The sequence below is a fragment of the Physella acuta genome, unplaced genomic scaffold, assembly GCF_028476545.2.
Source record: "Physella acuta isolate Inbredline_101_S28 unplaced genomic scaffold, ASM2847654v3 ptg000376l, whole genome shotgun sequence".
In the NCBI taxonomy this organism is placed as follows: Eukaryota; Metazoa; Mollusca; class Gastropoda; family Physidae; genus Physella; species Physella acuta.
Genome location: NW_026731895.1, coordinates 631184 through 650437, shown reverse-complemented (window position 1 = coordinate 650437; position 19254 = coordinate 631184). Strand labels below are relative to the sequence as shown.

Sequence of the window (19254 nt, the reverse complement as noted above, 5' to 3'; positions counted from 1 at the left end):
TGGTACCGTTATACGGGAGTCACGTGATGAAATGGTACCGCTATACGTGAGTCAGCCGATGAAATGGTACCGCTATACGGGAGTCACGTGATGGAATGGCACCGCTATACGTGAGTCACTTGATGGAATGGTACCGCTATACGGGAGTCACGTGATGGAATGGTACCGCTATACGGGAGTCACGTGATGGAATGGTACCGCTATACGGGAGTCACGTGATGGAATGGTACCGCTATACGGGAGTCACGTGATGGGATGGTACCGCTATACGGGAGTCAGTCGATGGAATGGTACCGCTATACGGGAGTAAATCGATGAAATGGTACCGCTATACGTGAGTCAGCCGATGAAATGGTACCGTTATACGGGAGTCACGTGATGGTACCGCTATACGGGAGTCACGTGATGTAATGGTACCGCTATACGGGTGTCACGTGATGAAATGGTACCGCTATACGTGAGTCACGTGATGGAATGGTACCGCTATACGGGAGTCACGTGATGGAATGGTACCGCTATACGGGAGTCACGTGATGTAATGGTACCGCTATACGGGAGTCACGTGATGGTACCGCTATACGGGAGTCACGTGATGGAATAGTACCGCTATACGGGAGTCACGTGATGGTACCGCTATACGGGAGTCACGTGATGGAATGGTACCGCTATACGGGAGTCACGTGATGGAATGGTACCGCTATACGGGAGTCACGTGATGGAATGGTACCGCTGTACGTGAGTCAGTCGATGGAATGGTACCGCTATACGGGAGTCACGTGATGGAATGGTACCGCTATACGGGAGTCACGTGATGGAATGGTACCGCTATACGGAAGTCGATGGATGAAATGGTACCGCACTACGGGAGTCACGTGATGGAATGGTACCGCTATACGGGAGTCACGTGATGGAATGGTACCGCTATACGGGAGTCACGTGATGGTACCGCTATACGGAAGTCGATGGAATGGTACCGCTATACGGGAGTCACGTGATGGAATGGTACCGCACTACGGGAGTCACGTGATGGAATGGTACCGCTATACGGGAGTCACGTGATGGAATGGTACCGCTATACGGGAGTCAGTCGATGGAGCCAATTTTAAGTCAATTTTTATAATTTATTTCATCCGATCCTCAAACTCCAACGGATGGCGACCGAGAGTATTTTCACACTGAATAATTCTAGACTTCAACATCAGCAGACGACCAAGGTTCCAGACGACATTTGGCCAAAAGATCAACAAGCGTTGTCATTGGTCAAGTGCAGCGTCAGACGGGGTGTTTGTTTTGAAAGGTCACACGCGGATTAGGAATCGGAGCAGAGCTAAAGCAAGCAGCGCTCACTTTGAAGCACTGCTTGCAGGGACCACGGATATATTTATCTTCCCCTAGCACCGGGAAAATGAAGATGGCGGATGAAAATATACATGCACGTGGTCTCGAGGTCGCGTGCCGGTACGTCAGAGTTTAAACTATCAGTAACTGCTTGTGGCATCATTCATTAGGTGCTGGGAACCCCCCACACCCCTCCCATGCCAACCCCTCCCATCTATACATGCTGATAGGTTGAGCTATATATTAACACCAGGTGCGAGCCAAACCGGCACCAAACAACAAACTCATCATGTTTGTCACAACACCATCAACAACAGCGCGACTGTTTACACAATGCTGGCGGGCAGGAAGGGAATCCTGGCCAAAGATTTAGACGTATTTTTGATAGAGTTTATCTTGACAAGATGTGAACATAAGAAGTTGTATATAAATCTAAAGATTAATAACATCAATTTTAGACTTATAAATAATTATGTAACTAACAGGCTGGGTTCCATGTTTTTTTAGACGTTTAATACGAAATGTTTGCTACAATCAGAGATAAGGGTCTTTCACACCAGATCATAATACATTATGGGCCCTTCACATCAGATAATACTACAGTATGGGCCCTTCACATTTAAAATGTATTAACACAATAAGATGTAACTTTCAGAGAATCAAAATCGAGCCTCAGAAAGAGATATCTAGGGACGGGAGAAACGAAGAGTGGAATTTAAATTGCACGAGACTCCCAGTAAACAAAAACCAATTCCTGTACATGTCTGGCATTAGAACATTTTACAGGTGTGAAAAAAAAATGTCAGGCCACCGTTTCCACAATGTCTCCCCCCACCCCCTCCCATCTTCTTGTCTTTCGTTTGATGTGGCGTGTGGTAATATAAGAGCAGGTGGGGGGGGGGAGGCTATCAGTCTCTCAGACAGACATCCCAGGGTAATATCAACGGCCATTAATGTCTGACATACAATAGCCCAAAATAGATTCTATTCACCTTTACTCTATTTCAGAGCCACGTCCCGGGGTAATATCTACTGCCGTTATGTCTTACACATTTCTTTTACATTCCAATCAGGTATTTAAAAAAAAAAAACTAGAGTAGTTCAGTAGTTAATGTATGCATAACAATTTACATAGATCAGCATTGAAGATGTACATAATTCAGCAGAATACAATGTATGCATCTAAATAAACCTGATCATTAGATCAATAACAGATGGTTGCTTCGTCTTTAATATCCAACCAAAAGTGGGGCTCTAGAGTCAGTAAAACAGTTGATATGGAAAGCTTTAAGTTATGATAGTAACAAATAGGATCAAAAGACCAGGATGTTCAGCCTTGCAGTAATAAGAATAGAGCTTTAGGTCAAAGGTGATAATGTAATGGGGACTGACCTTCCTGTCCTCTTCTTGAATGGTTTCTTCCAGAAGTTTCTCCGTCTCAGCCAGCCACACCTCCAGCTGGGACTTGTCCTGAGAGAACTGTTGGTAGACGGGCAGGACAGTGGTCACTTCATGGCGCTTGCTCTCTGTGTCTCGCTGGATAGCCAGCCAGCGGATCTGAGCAGGGGAGATGACCAAAATTTATAGATTAATCAAATTGTGGCGTTTAAAAAAGTATTAAGAAAAAATTTACTTCGATTTTCTAATAATCAAACAAGACTATTTTAGAATAATCTACATATACAATTAATGAGATATCCAGCAATATGTTTAGGTACATGCATTGTTGTATCCTAACATTTGTGGACTTGAATACATGAAAATGTAAAGTATCATGTTTGTAAAGAGTTATGTACCTTGAGTTCCTGTAACTTGTTACTGACTCGGGCGTGTGTGAGCGGATCTCGACTGGTCTCTGCTGCTATCAAGAGTTTTTCCCCTTGGCTGGTTACAGCTTGAATGTCCACTAGCAGATTGATTTTTTCCTCTTCCATCTTCTATTCAGGCAAAACAAATTAATTAGTATAATTAATAAGATGCAGGCAACTAATCAGTGCATATGTGACCCTAGTTAGCTTTTCTATCAAGGCCTAAAATTTGATGATTTGATAGTTTAATTATTGTTTCAGTTGTATTAAAGAATACTTATAACCTATAAGAAGACAGGTAATTAGGTCTTAGTTAAATTTAAAAAAATTTCCCAGGTAACCGTAGCGTGAACCTACCTCTAGAGTGTCATTCAGTCCCTTGGCGTAGTCTGTGGGGGTGACACGGCCCCCAGTGGACACCCGGGCCTCAAACTCGTCCATCTTGTTATTGAGGTCATCGTAGAGTTTGTTGAACTCCTCCCCACCCTCCACCTTAGGCCTGGTGGGGCTGCCAGGTGAGGCGGAGCTTAAGGGGGAGACGTTCCTGGTCTCTACAACAGTTGGACCCTCAGGTGGGACGCTGGCCTGTCTCTCCTGGGGTAAAGACATTTATTGACACGTGTCAACCATTTCTTCATTAATATAAAGGAATCTAGGGATTACTACAACAAAATAAAATAGTGGATTATGTAATTGTCCATAGAAGATAGCTATTTCTGTGTATAACTGTAAAATAAACACTGTGACAATGTATCAAAATAATGGATTATGTAATGGTCCATAGGCCATAGCTTTCTTTGAGTATAAATGTAAAATAAAACACTGACAATGTATTAAAAAGGTCATTTCTAGGACAATCAAAATGTATTGATTTTAATTTAAAATAAAATAGGTAGGCCAACTATTTTTTTGGCCACATAAAATTCATTAGCCTAATTCTGATGGCCAATAAAGAAAAACTACTACAATTCCGAAGGCCAATAAACAAAAAACATTATTCCCTAATTCTAATGATCACAAAAAAAAAAACAAAAAAAAACAAACAACAACTGACCCTAATTCGGATGGCCAACTCCTCCCAGCGCTGGTTGATGTGAGATAACTCTGGCTCCACCATCCTACTGTAGCGGTCACTTTTACTCATCAGCTCAATGGCCTGGTCCCTGATCTCATCCACCTGACTCCGCAGGTCACTCATCTGTTTCTGCATGGTCTAATTCATACAACATGATATACATATAACATACAATACATGTGTAACTTATCTACATCATACAACACAATATACATATAACTTATTCATAATATACAACACAATAAATGCATAAGTTATCTACATCATACAACACAATATACATATAACTTATTCATAATATACAACACAATAAATGCATAAGTTATCTACATCATACAACACTATAAATGTACAACTTATCTACATAATACAACACAATAAATGTATAAGTTATATACATCATACAACACAATAAACATGTTATTTATCTAAATCATACAACACAAAATAGACCTACAAGGTTAGGGTTAAGCTTCAAATAGCCCCTCCCACCTATATTTACCCCCAGCATCCCTTGATCAACTCACCTTCAGGGTCTCTCTATGTGGGGTCAACTTCTGCTGCTGTTCTGACAGACGACTGTGGGAGCCAATGATGGTCTCCGCCCTCCCCAACCACTCTTTGATCTTCAGGATCTGGGTCTGGAAGTCAACAAATTGGGTCTCCATATTCAGGATTTCTTCCTGCAATATTAAGAAGGAAGTCAACAAATTGGGTCTCCATATTCAGGATTTCTTCCTGCAACAACAAAGCCAGGTTAAACAATGCAATTCTGGTATAAAAATATGTAAATCATTGGTGCATTTATTTAGATAGTCAAAGTGTTTTTAAGTATTCCTATATGAAGAACTTTTAGTTCTCAAATATTTAGTTTTGAAGCAATGGCAACCATATCAGTCTACAATATTTGGGGTAAGTATGCTACTTTTTAATATGGATTTTAAAAAAAAATTGAATTCAGGTTTGAGTGCCATTTTTGAAGCTTTGCTTTCTTTTATGTAATCTTTTTTTATAGAAATAACACCTGAGGCCTATACAGCACATATTAAATATTTAAAATGTTTTGTCAGTAAATAACTTGACCTGTAGATGTGCCTTCTTCCTGGTCAGTCTTTGGGACAATTCCTGCATGTCAGCGGATGCCTTGTTGGCCTGACCTCTGGAGTCTGAGACATCCACCTCATCAGAAAGGTCCTGGAGTTGGTTAATCAGGTCATGGATGGAGGTCAGCATTGGTTCCTTCTGCAGAATTTCAACTTCCATGGCCTGCAAGTCAGTGTTGAAACAAATCACTATTTCAGTTTAAGTGAAACTTTTATGTAAACAAAAGCCAGAAAAAAAAAACCAAATGTAAAACAGCTGCAGTGAAAATTTCATCAAGCCAATCCCACCTACATTTAACTACAGTATCCCAGGATCCACCCACCTTTAGCCAGCCACTCCCACCTACATTTAACTATAGTATCCCAGGATCCACCCACCTTTAGCCAGCCACTCCCACCTACATTTAACTATAGTATCCCAGGATCCACCCACCTTTAGCCAGCCACTCCCACCTACATTTAACTACAGTATCCCAGGATCCACCCACCTTTAGCCAGCCACTCCCACCTACATTTAACTACAGTATCCCAGGATCCACCCACCTTTAGCCAGCCACTCTCACCTACATTTAACTATAGTATCCCAGGATCCACCCACCTTTAGCCAGCCACTCTCACCTACATTTAACTATAGTATCCCAGGATCCACCCACCTTTAGCCAGCCACTCTCACCTACATTTAACTATATTATCCCAGGATCCACCCACCTTTAGCCAGCCACTCTCACCTACATTTAACTATAGTATCCCAGGATCCACCCACCTTTAGCCAGCCACTCCCACCTACATTTAACTATAGTATCCCAGGATCCACCCACCTTTAGCCAGCCACTCCCACCTACATTTAACTATATTATCCCAGGATCCACCCACCTTTAGCCAGCCGATCCCACCTACATTTAACTATATTATCCCAGGATCCACCCACCTTTAGCCAGCCACTCCCACCTACATTTAACTATATTATCCCAGGATCCACCCACCTACAGTCAGCCAATCCCACATATATATAACTAAAGTATCCCAGGATAAACTTACAACAGTAAAATTTAGCTCCTCCTCCAAGTTCTTTTTGGTGCTGTCTTCCCTCTCATCCAGTGTTTGATTGGTTGAAGTGATGAATTCAGTGACCAATGAAAGCTCTTTTTTCAAAGTTTTGGTCAGTTTTAAAGACCTCTCCAAGTCAGCCTTGCTCTGTTTGATCTAAAATTTACAAATCATTTCTGTTTTTTTTCCCTTTATAAAAGTTACAATATGACACAGAAAACTATGACTTAAATAGTTATTTCATTTAAATATATTTTTTGTTACCAGTAAATACACTTTGCATAAAAAACACAAACTATTTTAAAACAGTTAAAAAAATCAATACATATGTAATTAAATGTATGTCAATTAGAACATTTTTAATTAGAACAAGTTCATTAAAGGCTCATCTTAAGTATTCTTCAGCTTATAAATATTTGTTCCGTAGTAGCCTAAAATTGTTCATTAAAAAATTGTCTGTTATAAATTTATGAGAATTAACACAAACATTTTTACATCTAGAATCAAAATTTTCTAATTATTTTCAGAAATCGTAAAATAACCTATTTATTGAAGTCAAATTATTTTGAAAAAAAAAATGAACATATTTCTTGCAATGAAAAGCTCTAATAGAGTTTGTTTACTCATATTGCTTCATCTGCCTTCATTTTACTACTTTACTGCTCATTTATATTTGGCCATTTCATTAGGGTATATTAAAGAACAACTGGTAAACTTTAAAGTGGGCAATAAATTAAAACAGAATTTGACTTAAAAAAAGCCTTCATACAAGATTGGGTTCTATATCTAAACACACCAAGCCCTTGAAGTGTACACAAATTGTCGTAGGCTTACAACAGTAAAAAAGTGAAATAGGCTTACAACAGTAAAACAGTGAAACAGGCTTACAACAGTAAAATAGGCAGTTTAAAAGTTTAGACAGGTTTACAACAGTTAAACAGGGAACAGGGGTTAAAGTTCATCTTGAGTACATACTGACTGACAGTTCAAAAAGTGTGATGCAGCATGTTATTGGAGAAGGATACAGTATCATGCATCATGCTATGAGCATATCAATTAAGTATAAACTTATCCTAGAAATTCATGCCTTAACCGATGATTTTCTTAACATATTGAGAGCAATGTTTTTACAAAATAATAAGTGTTTTATGTTTAATAAGAATATAAAAAATAATTAATTATCCATGTATTTAAGGAAAACGTTTTTTTTGCTTACCAAAATTTAAATTTAAAATTATCTTGTATTAGATTTGAATCTTAATTAATTAAAGTAGTAATTATTTTTAAAATCACATTTTTTAAAACTATAACAATTTACATATTAAGAGTATGTTAGTGCATTTTTACACACAGGAACTCTTTGAATAATGTTGATTATTATAAGCAGCCAACATGCACCAGTTGATAAAACTGTTGTAATCAAAATTATCAAAGCTTTAGGGCAGTAGGGACACGAATGTCACACTCAAAGAGAACAACAACCAACATTTATGAACAAACTAAAAAGGGGAAGAATGCCAGGCCATTCAGCCAACCAGTGGCCCTGCAGCAAGATGGTGTAGCAGTACCTGCGCCCCAAGCTCGTTATAAAGTTGCTTGATTGCGTCCAACTGTTTGCTCAGGGAGTCTGGAAAGTCAACCTGCTTGCGCTCCACAATCTGACGCCCGGTTTTTAGAACCGTTTCAACCTCCGGCTTGAGCTCACTCATGGTTTTGTAGAATTTCTGTTCAGAGAATGACGTAGGGGGTCGGGGGGTTACAGAGAGAGACAAGGGACACAAGATTAACATGGAGAGTTCTGATGTTACATTTGTTAATGAATATTTGATCTCCCCCACTGTGAAAGGAAGGGAGGCTGTGTTATGTTGATACATGAAGATCTTGTTTTAGTAGTATATACAATCCATTTAATATAGATTTAATGGAAATGAAACAGATATTTAAGATATAGTAAACATTGTAGTATTTTTATAAATTTTTGTTATCTGAATAAAGTTGAAATGTAAAGTCAATATTTAAAGATTTTAAATATAAATATGTAGTAAACATCTTAAAATAGCTGATGAGTTTAATTTATTTTTTTAACCTTTGGCAAAGGTTTAAAATTTAAAAAGTATTCTGCTATTTCTGAATTAGTAAAGCCAAGTGGATATTAATAGCTCTTAATACTATGTGTATATACAATACAATATGTTGGTCAAGGACTGCCAAGGTTTAAAGACAAATCACCAATATTTATGGTACAAGATTTCAACATACAGGAGAATGAAAAACATTAACAGAACAATATCAACACTTATAGAACAATATGAAACAATTAAAACATGAAATATTTCTGGGACAATATGAAACAATTAACTAGTGTAAACGTTTATATGTCGTGGCAATTGTGAGGTGAGGCACAGTCAAGTTTGAAGGCAGAAGAGGTGAAATAGTTTGAGAAATGCTTTCTTTAGAAGTATGAGAAGCTGTGCCAACATGCGCAGAGCCAATATTGTATTGAAACTATCAAAACATGCACCAGAAATAAAAACTGTCAACTTATTTTCCTACATTATTGTAGGGCCTACATCTATTATTGTACTTCAACATTAAGGATAAATATTACTTTCTAAACACAAACACTCAACAATATAATAAAAACAACTGCTATTTAGGAGTCATACTAGTTTAGTATCTTGACTGTGAAGGAATATTTGAGTAAATAAATAGGTATGTGAGGCTATTTGTAGATTACATTGAACTCATGAACTGGTTCAACTGAAGGAACACAACATTTGTCTTGTTGACTAGTGCTATTGTACGCAAACTGGTAATGCTGACCAGCACACCGACTCAGCTGACCAGCACACTGACTCAGCTGACCAGCACGCCAAATCAGCTGACCAGAACACTGACTTAGCTGACCAGCAACTGACTTAGCTGACCAGTACACAGACTCAGCTGACCAGCAACTGACTTAGCTGACCAGCACACTGACTCAGCTGACCAGCAACTGACTTAGCTGACCAGTACACAGACTCAGCTGACCAGCAACTGACTTAGCTGACCAGTACACAGACTCAGCTGACCAGCAACTGACTTAGCTGACCAGCACACTGACTTAGCTGACCAGCAACTGACTTAGCTGACCAGTACACAGACTCAGCTGACCAGCAACTGACTTAGCTGACCAGCACGCCGACTCAGCTGACCAGCATACTGACTTAGCTGACCAGTACACAGACTCAGCTGACCAGTACGCTGACTCAGCTGACCAGTACGCTGACTCAGCTGACCAGTACGCTGACTCAGCTGACCAGTACGCTGACTCAGCTGACCAGTACGCTGACTCAGCTGACCAGTACGCTGACTCAGCTGACCAGTACGCTGACTCAGCTGACCAGAGCTACTGACCAGCACACTGACCATACTCAAACAAAACTCATGAGTTGAGAGAGCAGACACTTACCATACAGTTTTCATGTCTGGACTGGATGGCATCCAGGTCATCACTGGGCACCTCCAGCAGGTGGACGGTGCCTTGGATGGCCCCAAGCTCTCGCCAGACGTGGGTCATCTTTGGCTCAAAGTCTGCTGGACGCTGGAACTTGCGGAACTTGACCATCACTTCAGAAAAGTGTTTCTGTGAAGAGATCACAGACAATCCTTTGATGGACAATCACTGAAAGACAACTCCCAGTGGGTTAACAGTTTGACTATCTCCATTGCCTGAACAATGAGAACTGAGGAGAGCAGGGAATGAAGTATACAGCAACACAACATAGTGTTTTAAGAATACTTTTAATGCTCCACTAACTCTACAGAAATGTAACTGATGGCCTAAAACTATGGAAGATGTGCTAGAATATGGCCATTTAATCATGTTTCCCCAAACACTTTAAGTAAGTTTTCCAGGATTTTCCATGAGGAATTAGAAATTTTAAGGAACCCTCATTAATAAAAATTAATATTTTAAAAATTATTTTTAATATAATTAATCTTCTAAGGTAAATATTGGGATTTCTAATAAAATAGGAAATTACACTGTGACTAATTGGTTGTATCTAGAAAACATTGATGTAGTGGAGTAAAATCTAGTCAGCCAGGAGCCCATTGAGACAGGAGCCCAAGAACCAGGAGACCATTGAGCCAGGAGCCCATTGAGCCAGGAGCCCATTGAGCCAGGAGCCCATTGAGCCAGGAGCCCATTGAGCCAGGAGCCCATTGAGCCAGGAGCCCATTGAGCCAGGAGCCCATTGAGCCAGGAGCCCATGAGCCAGGAGCCCATTGAGCCAGGAGCCCATTGAGCCAGGAGCCCATTGAGACAGGAGCCTATTGAGACAGGAGCCCATTGAGCCAGGAGCCCATTGAGCCAGGAACCCATTGAGCCAGGAGCCCATGAGCCAGGAGCCCATTGAGCCAGGAGCCCATTGAGCCAGGAGCCCATTGAACCAGGAGCCCATTGAGCCAGGAGCCCATTGAGACAGGAGCCTATTGAGACAGGAGCCCATTGAGACAGGAGCCCATTGAGCCATGAGCCCATTGAGCCATGAGCCCATGAGCCAGGAGCCCATGAGCCAGGAGCCCATGAGCCAGGAGTCCATTAAGCTAGGAGCCCATGAGCTAGGAGCCCATGAGCCAGGAGCCCATGAGCCAGGAGTCCATTAAGCTAGGAGCCCATGAGCCAGGAGCCCATGAGCCAGGAGTCCATTAAGCTAGGAGCCCATGAGCCAGGAGCCCATGAGCCAGGAGTCCATTAAGCTAGGAGCCCATGAGCCAGGAGTCCATTAAGCTAGGAGCCCATGAGCCAGGAGCCCATGAGCTAGGAGCCCATGAGCCAGGAGCCCATGAGCCAGGAGTCCATTAAGCTAGGAGCCCATGAGCCAGGAGCCCATGAGCCAGGAGTCCATTAAGCCAGGAGCCCATGAGCCAGGAGCCCATGAGCCAGGAGTCCATTAAGCTAGGAGCCCATGAGCCAGGAGTCCATTAAGCTAGGAGCCCATGAGCCAGGAGCCCATGAGCCAGAAGCCCATGAGCCAGGAGTCCATTAAGCTAGGAGCCCATGAGCCAGGAGCCCATTAAGCTAGGAGCCCATGAGCCAGGAGCCCATTGAGCTAGGAGCCCATGAGCCAGGAGCCCATTGAGCCAGGAGCCCATGAGCCAGGAGCCCATTGAGCCAGGAGCCCATGAGCCAGGAGCCCATGAGCCAGGAGCCCATGTGCAGGAGCCCATTGAACCAGGAGCCCATGAGCCAGGAGCCCATTGAGCCAGGAGCCCATTGAGCCAGGAGCCCACGAGCCAGGAGCCCATGAGCCAGGAGCCCATTGAGCTAGGAGCCCATGAGCCAGGAGCCCATTGAGCCAGGAGCCCATTGAGCCAGGAGCCCATGAGCCAGGAGCCCATGAGCCTCCTTACCATCAACCTGCACACTGACCAACTGTATGACGTAACACAAACCTTGAGCAGCTGCGTCTGCTGCTCTAGTCTAGCAGACGCCTCCATCTTGCCCTGCTGCTTGTACTCCTGAACACTTCTCTCCAGCTCCTCTAGCAGCTCCTCTTGTTGTTTAAACTCCAGCTGCAACGTCTGGAAGACAATACAAACAGAATCCATCATGTCTCAATAATACTGCCATCATGTCTCTATAATACTGCCATCTTGTCTCAATAATACTGACATCCAATTCTTAAATTTTTGTAAATATCAACCCTTCATGACACTACAATACTTCCAGACCTAGCTGTATGGAGAATTTATTTAAAGTTAAACTTCCTTTTTAAAATTTTCGTTATTTTAAAAAAATGTCATGAGATAATTATAATTCAATAAGCCCTGTGTAAATAAGATTACATTCACTAAATAATATAAATTTTCACAACGATAAAGTAAAGGAAACGAAAATATTTTGGAGAGAACGCTAACTGAAATGTATTGACCTCATTTTCATTGGGCACATCTCCAGCCAACATGTCGGCATCCAACCTGTTCTGTAAGAGCTGAGAGACATCCCCCATCCACTGGGTCATCTCTAGCATCTGCCGCTCAATAGTCTGAGCTCTCTGGATGGATTTCTCTAGCACCTGGATCTTGCTCCTTGCCTGGTGTTTTAACAAGATATGTTAGTACAATCCAGCTGATTAGTGAGGTGGTTCTACATACACAAATTCTATAGTTTGTCTTACAATACATATATAAACAATATATATTACCAAAATAAAGTCATATATAGCAAACTGTATAAAATATATGTAAACTTAGTTGTTTTAAAAATGAATCCTGACATACAAGTTTAGAAGTGAGATGTTTCTCTAACATCACTCTCCAACTTGTAAAGGTATGATAACTTAATGCGTCTTAAAGATTAATTTTAAAACACAGGTTCCAAAGTGAGACTTTTCACTTTTAAGTGTTTACACAAGTTTTATAGTGAAACTGATCACTTTTCAGTATTAACACAAGTTTCCAAGCGAACTGTTCACTTTTTAGCATTAACACAACATTCATAGTGAACTGTTCACTTTTAAGTATTTACACAAGTTTTATAACTGTTCACTTACATCACTCTCCAGCTTGTCATATTTCCTGAGGAATTCCTCCAGCTCTTTTCTCACTGTGTCTACCATTATGGAGTTATCTATCAGGTGATTGGCCAGTTCTTGAATGTGTCTTTTGTTTTCAGTTGAATGATTGGCTAGGAAATTCTCCACATCCTGTATACAAATTTAAAACAATATTGTAATGTTTACATTTTTCTCCTTAAAATATGTGTAAGTTGCTAAAAATGTGTTAAATAAAACTTACATTCAATTCATCAGAAATGTCTTCAGCATCAGAGCTGGCAGCTGATGATTTTCTAACTTTTTTCTCCAGAGATTGTAGGTAATCTCTCTCAATCTGTACAGATGCCAGAGTTACATTACATCAATTTGAACATTTTAAAAAAATTATTGAAAATTAGTAGCTATATATTTCACAACGGGCAAAGGTTATTCTTCCTGATAATTTCATGTTATGGAAAATTAAATGGCCATTTTTATAATTTAAAAAAATAATTAAGCTAGCAAAGTACAACGTTTTAAAATAAAAGAATGACTTACATCAAACAACTTCCTGATCTCATGCCACTTGGCGTCTGCTGTTTGGTAAAGTTTAAAGTAAAGGTCAACACGGTTGTAGACATCATCCCAGAGGGCCGTCAGTCTCATCAACAACCTTGCAAGGTCCTGGGAGGTAGGTTTTAAAAAAATGTAACCAAAGTTACACAAATATTCTATTTAGTTCCAGAAATATTTTATTCAGTTAAACAAATATTCAATTCAGTTATGCTGAATTAAAGTCAGCGCTAATACAAGTCAGAAGGTTTGGTGTGTCTTACTTGAAGAGAGCCTGATGGGCCATCTGAAATCATGGCTTTTGCTTCTTCTGAAACCTCATTCACTTCAGCTTTCTTGCCATCAATTTCAGATTTTAGGCTCTGAAAACAACATTCTAAGTTATAAAACAGTGTTAGACTTTGGTTAGAAATAAAAAAAATGGATCAACAACTGAACAAGTGAACCAAGATCAAGCAATAAACAGATGAAAGTAGGCAGGAAAATTACATTTGTAGTACAACATAAGCATTTGTAAATAAAAAGTATGCTACTTTACTAAATCTGTTGATCTGAACCAGAAAGTGTGCTTATTTCTCTGTAAATAATTTCTAAAACAAACAAAACATTTTTTTGTTTACCTTGAATTTTTTGGTCTTGACCAGTAAATCATTCGCGTTCTCCACAGAATAATCTTTGTTACTGAGGCTGACCTTGACCTCAGTCAGCCAGATGTTCAGGGCCTCCACCCTCTCATAGATGGTCTGGCTTTTGCTCAGCGCCTCAGTCAGGCGTTTGTTCTGTTCTGAGGCAAGGGAGGCTACTTGTTCCCAGCGGTTGTTGAGGTCATTGACCTCCTTCTCTACCTGTGTTCTGTAGCCAGGTTCAGCTTCAGAGACCAGGCTCTTCCACATGGAGTTGATGTTCTTGACATTGGTCTGTAGAGTCTTGATGTCCTCTTCCACACCCTAGTAAAAATAGACATAATGAAAATAATTTGATTTAGCATTAAATAATACATTTGGTAATGTATTACAACATTGTTATTTGACTGGAATTTTACTATTTATATTGTTATGCTATTTAGTTAAGCTTTTGCCACATCTGAACTATATAACATTTTTTAAATATGTTTAATTTGTTATTAAATTAAACTTCATACACTAACAACTCTGTATTTAAAACAAAATAGATTCCATTTGTTGAGTTGCACATTTACAAAGATATATTTGAAATGTAATTAATTTTTGGACAATGACTTTATAGATTTAAAAAAATTAAGTTTGTTATTAAGATTAAGATTTTGCACACCAATATATTTAAATGTAAATTTGATTCATTATAAGCTTATTAAGTTAAACTTTTTACACACATTGCTTTCCTGCAGCTGGGCCTGTAGAGCTGTGACATCACCATCAGAAGGATCTGGAGCATGAAGGAAGACATCCATCTCATTCATCCACTTCACCAGTCCGTCCATCTGGTCCTAGACATTCAATACATTTTTTTCTGTTAAACACTTCCTTAATGTACATTATTTTTTATAATGTTCCACTTATTTGTCACCAACTTTTGTAAGAATTATATCTCAATGTTTCGTCAAACTGATTTCCAGACATGGACCTAGAGGTGAGATGAACCCACCTCAAATATGACCTTCTGCTACACTTATCTACTTGAAACTGAATCAACTGTAGCATTGGCCTACCTGAAATTCTTTCAACATGGCCACATATTTCTCTAGCTCCGCCAGTCTCTGGTCAATGGTGGAGGAGACGGTTGTCCACTCAGAGTTCAGGTCATTCAGGTCAGCCTGCAGAGCCTCAGCTCTCTCACTGAATGACTTAAGGATCAAATCCCTCCCTGTTTTGTTGATGTACTCCAGATTTTGGCTGTGGTCCTCAATTTCTTTGTTTAAATCCTGAATGACAATTGAGAAAAAAACAATTACTTTTTTTTTAACAATTGTTAATGTTATTAAATCTTATTATTTAAGCCTTAAAAACCATTGAGATAAAATCAAATTTATTTTATAAATTATTATTAAATTTGCTCAAATTCTTAAAATAAATGTAATTTTAAATAATTTGTACAAAAACTATCACATTTTGATAAATTAATATTTTTTTCTTGGTTCCTCCAGCTTTTTGGCATCATGCTAGTGTTCAACAGGCTTTTATGCTACGTGATTGCTCAGTATAAATAATGACAAACATTGATTCACCTAACCAGCAAGATGGAAATATATTTGGTCTATGCTAATTGAAATTTGAATAATGAAGATGAGGTATAATTCAACTACGCCTTAAAACTTGCCTTATAACTTTCTAATTGTTTGGTCATTGAAGCTAGTGAAGACACTTGGATTTTCTCAGTCTTGATCACTGCATGTATGTCTTGCACCCATTTTCTGAAGACAGACATGGCGTCTAAATAGGTGCGAGGTGGGACTTTGTCCAGTGCCTCCATTAATTGCTTCTGTCTTTGGTCTGAAATTAAAGTAGGAAATCAGTAAAGATGTTACAAATGAGCAGTTGAAAGGCAAATTGATTTCACCTGGTGGTGCTACAATAACTAAAGCCATGCTACAATAGGAGTCATTAAGTTAAACTAGTCTGGAATTTGTTTGAATGTAGCAATAATACAGTGACCTCCCTTTAATACAATCCCATGCTAGGATTAAAAAAAAAAAAACAACCTACAAACATTTAAAATTGTTTCACTAAGTGTATCAGTGTTACACATGTTTAACATACACATTAATAAGCAACAAAAATAAATCACTATAAAGTCAAGTTACTTTCAAATTAAAGAATAAAAATAAAATAAAAGTTAGATGGGTCTATATTGTGTAAACTAAAAAAAAAAAAGGAAAACTAAAAATTAAAATAATAGTGTTTATTCTTACATTTTAATTGATTCCATATTAATCTATCAACAAACACAAAGCACATTCATGTGAAAAGCAAACATTTGACAACATTTTATTTATCTGAATATGACACAATGTCTATTGAACAACAACAGGTAAGACATGGACACATTTGATGACAAGAATTAGTTCCAAAAGAGCTCTATATAAAATGTGAATTTGACATCTAATGAAATCTTATAACATTTAATTTGATGGTAGATCAAAGTGTAAATGAGAATATTTTATCAACAATTTGGTGATTTAAAAAAAGGCCAAACTAAATTAGAATGATGATGATCAGAAGTGCCCAGATTTAGCTGCACATGGCTTAAAGTTTGGGTGAAAGAAAATAACACTCAGTGCTGCAATGGGTTACTTACAATCCTGACCATCTGCAACATACTCCAATGGTTAGTGGATGCATGGTGGGATGAATGAGTGAATACACAAGAAAGCAGAATGAATGAATTCATGAAAAACAGAACAGGACATGAAAGTGTTCAATGAAAAAAAAAAGAAATAATTTTTTTAAATTGTTATTTTGTAGTTGAAATCAATACTGAAATCTTATACATGTTTTGACTAAAATATATACTTTTTGATAAACGAGGAAAAAAATGTCTTTAATTTAAGCCAAACATGAGATAAATATTTCCATAAAACCTTTTTTAAAAATTGAAACTTTTTTTTTTACAGTTTATAGGAATAGTTTTTGTACCTCTGTAAAAAATGATGTACATTTTTATTAATTTTAAGCATATTTAAAATGGCATGATTTTTTAAACAGGTAAATTAAAGGGGATTGGTTGACAATAAAAAATTTGAATGTAAAAACCACCTCCAACAACATGCAAAATAAACCACACCCTGCATATCATATTATAATTAAATTAAACCATAACCTCTTATATTAAATAAAATAAACCATAATGCAAAAGTACTTTGCATCCACAGAAAGTTGTAAAAGTTTAGCAGCAATAAATATTTTCCCAGAATATTTGAAAGAATGAAATATTTACCCAGTTTAGAAAAGGCGTCGTGCCATTTTTGCGTGAACTGGTCAAGATCTGCCTTGATGGCTTGAGCCGTGTCGTACTGCCGGACTATCTGCTCACCGTGTACTCGCAGTCTCTCTATGCGCTCTTGGTGGGCCTGCATGGCCTTGACCTTAACCTTGAGAATATGAATGGGATGACTCATATCATAAGACCAGTTTTATCCAGAATTATGTTCATAAAAAAAAGAATGAAAGAGCTCATTTTTCAAATGGTGTCAACAGATAACATATTTTTTTTAAACTACTTAAAAAAGGGCTGAAAAAAAGGAACTACACTTTAATCTGTATGCTGTTGATAGCTGCTGTAAACACATAAGTATTTATCAAAACTGTATGGTCCACTAATTTTCAATGTAATGTAATTTTTGTAAACAAAACTTTTTAAAAACCAAAAAACTATTTTAATCTAACATTGTTTATTACTTTAAATGTTATAAATGTATCAGGAACATAAGAAAACTCACTTTGCATTGGTCTAGTTGTCGAATAATCTCTGGGGCCTCATCAGCTATGTTGTCAGCTGATTTGATCCACTTCTCATACGTGGCCATCAGGTCTTGTAGAACTGTCAGCTCATCGTAAAACTTTTTCATTTCGTTGTTTAGTTCAACCTGGATTATATTTATAGAAAATATTATAGAAAGGCGTAAGGATTAGAAAATCAAAGACAAAAAAAAATTAAACAATGAGAAGCTGAGCCCTATAAAAATATAAGAAACCTAAGACAAAAATATCTAAACAGCAACGAAAATCTAATACCTTTAAAAATGTGTGTAAACTAAGAAAAATAATTATTGTTAAATTCAGATTTAAAAAAAAATTAGTGAAAAACAAAAATTTGCTTACTTAACAAAATGATACTGTAATTGTTGTAATAAACTGTGTCTTACCTTGGTTTGTGTGTCAGCCAATTTCTCATTGAGGTTCTGCCATCTTTCTTCTAGGCCTTGGATGACAATTGTCATTGTGTCATAAGGCTCACCAGCTGGGGAACAGAAAACAAGTTAATTAAAAAAGTCTAGTGACATTTATGCGCAATTTCCTTATGTTATCTAAAAATAGCTCTGACGTATAATGCTGGGTGCGTTCAAGCTAGAAGAACGATCGGTTTGTAGGTGTTTATGTAATTTTAAAATTTGTGACCGAACGAGAGGATATTTTTGAAAACTTTCTTCGGCAATATTGTTCTAAATTATGGCAGGAATCGATTGGTACATGTTTCAAGTCGCTAAGTGGTCTGGTTGCCGAGATATGGGCCAAAAACTGCATTTTTTCGAGGTTTTTTGGCTTTTTCGGGAAATACATGAAAGAAACCCGGAATTTTTATGGCCTATGCTCATTCTCGTAACTTGCTTAACATAATTGCTTTTGGAACTAGTCATCAATATTGCTTCGTTGAGGAGGAGATACGACTTAAAGCCCGGACACACATTCATCCATACATTCATTCATTCATCCATCCATTCCCAGAAATGACGAGTTCATAAACGCAATTCTCCAGAATGGAAATTGCGCTAAAAATCATTTATATTGTGACAATGGCAGAGAATTTGATATACTTCGTAACTTTAAGTGAATAGCTATTACATCGTACTAATTTGTACAGAATATGAATATGCAACTTGCTACTCAAAAGCAAGGCCAATAAACAAAATAAAAATCTAGCCAAATGTAAATTATACTTAAATAATGTTAAAAATTATTTTTACCAATCTTTAGTTCTGTAATGATAGTCTTGCCAAGGGTAAGTAACCGTTGTACATCTATTTGTTTACTTCTTACAGAGTTCTCTGTGTCCTGGTTAAGAATAAAATTATATATTAAATTGGTCCTGCAGGT

The 19254-nt window shown here is 38.3% G+C and overlaps 1 protein-coding gene across 21 annotated transcripts in view; it reads right to left on the bottom strand.

Annotated features, from left to right (window-relative positions):
* Window positions 1-19254, bottom strand: part of LOC131941899 (dystrophin) — a 301691-nt gene that overhangs the window by 148124 nt on the left and 134313 nt on the right. For 20 of the 21 annotated variants that reach the window (XM_059301490.1, XM_059301480.1, XM_059301481.1 and 17 more), the window contains 23 exons: window positions 19125-19212; window positions 18306-18400; window positions 17880-18026; window positions 17378-17531; window positions 15761-15933; window positions 15153-15365; window positions 14817-14930; window positions 14086-14412; window positions 13729-13827; window positions 13451-13576; window positions 13155-13247; window positions 12911-13063; window positions 12290-12451; window positions 11811-11939; window positions 9823-9996; window positions 7940-8095; window positions 6363-6527; window positions 5305-5487; window positions 4749-4904; window positions 4201-4359; window positions 3504-3740; window positions 3135-3275; window positions 2731-2895 (listed from right to left, as the gene is read on the bottom strand). In XM_059301490.1, coding sequence (XP_059157473.1) covers window positions 2731-2895; window positions 3135-3275; window positions 3504-3740; window positions 4201-4359; window positions 4749-4904; window positions 5305-5487; window positions 6363-6527; window positions 7940-8095; window positions 9823-9996; window positions 11811-11939; window positions 12290-12451; window positions 12911-13063; window positions 13155-13247; window positions 13451-13576; window positions 13729-13827; window positions 14086-14412; window positions 14817-14930; window positions 15153-15365; window positions 15761-15933; window positions 17378-17531; window positions 17880-18026; window positions 18306-18400; window positions 19125-19212 — 3609 coding nt within the window. The remainder of the gene's footprint in view (window positions 1-2730; window positions 2896-3134; window positions 3276-3503; window positions 3741-4200; window positions 4360-4748; window positions 4905-5304; window positions 5488-6362; window positions 6528-7939; window positions 8096-9822; window positions 9997-11810; window positions 11940-12289; window positions 12452-12910; window positions 13064-13154; window positions 13248-13450; window positions 13577-13728; window positions 13828-14085; window positions 14413-14816; window positions 14931-15152; window positions 15366-15760; window positions 15934-17377; window positions 17532-17879; window positions 18027-18305; window positions 18401-19124; window positions 19213-19254) is intronic. The other variant, XM_059301487.1, reaches the window with a different exon arrangement.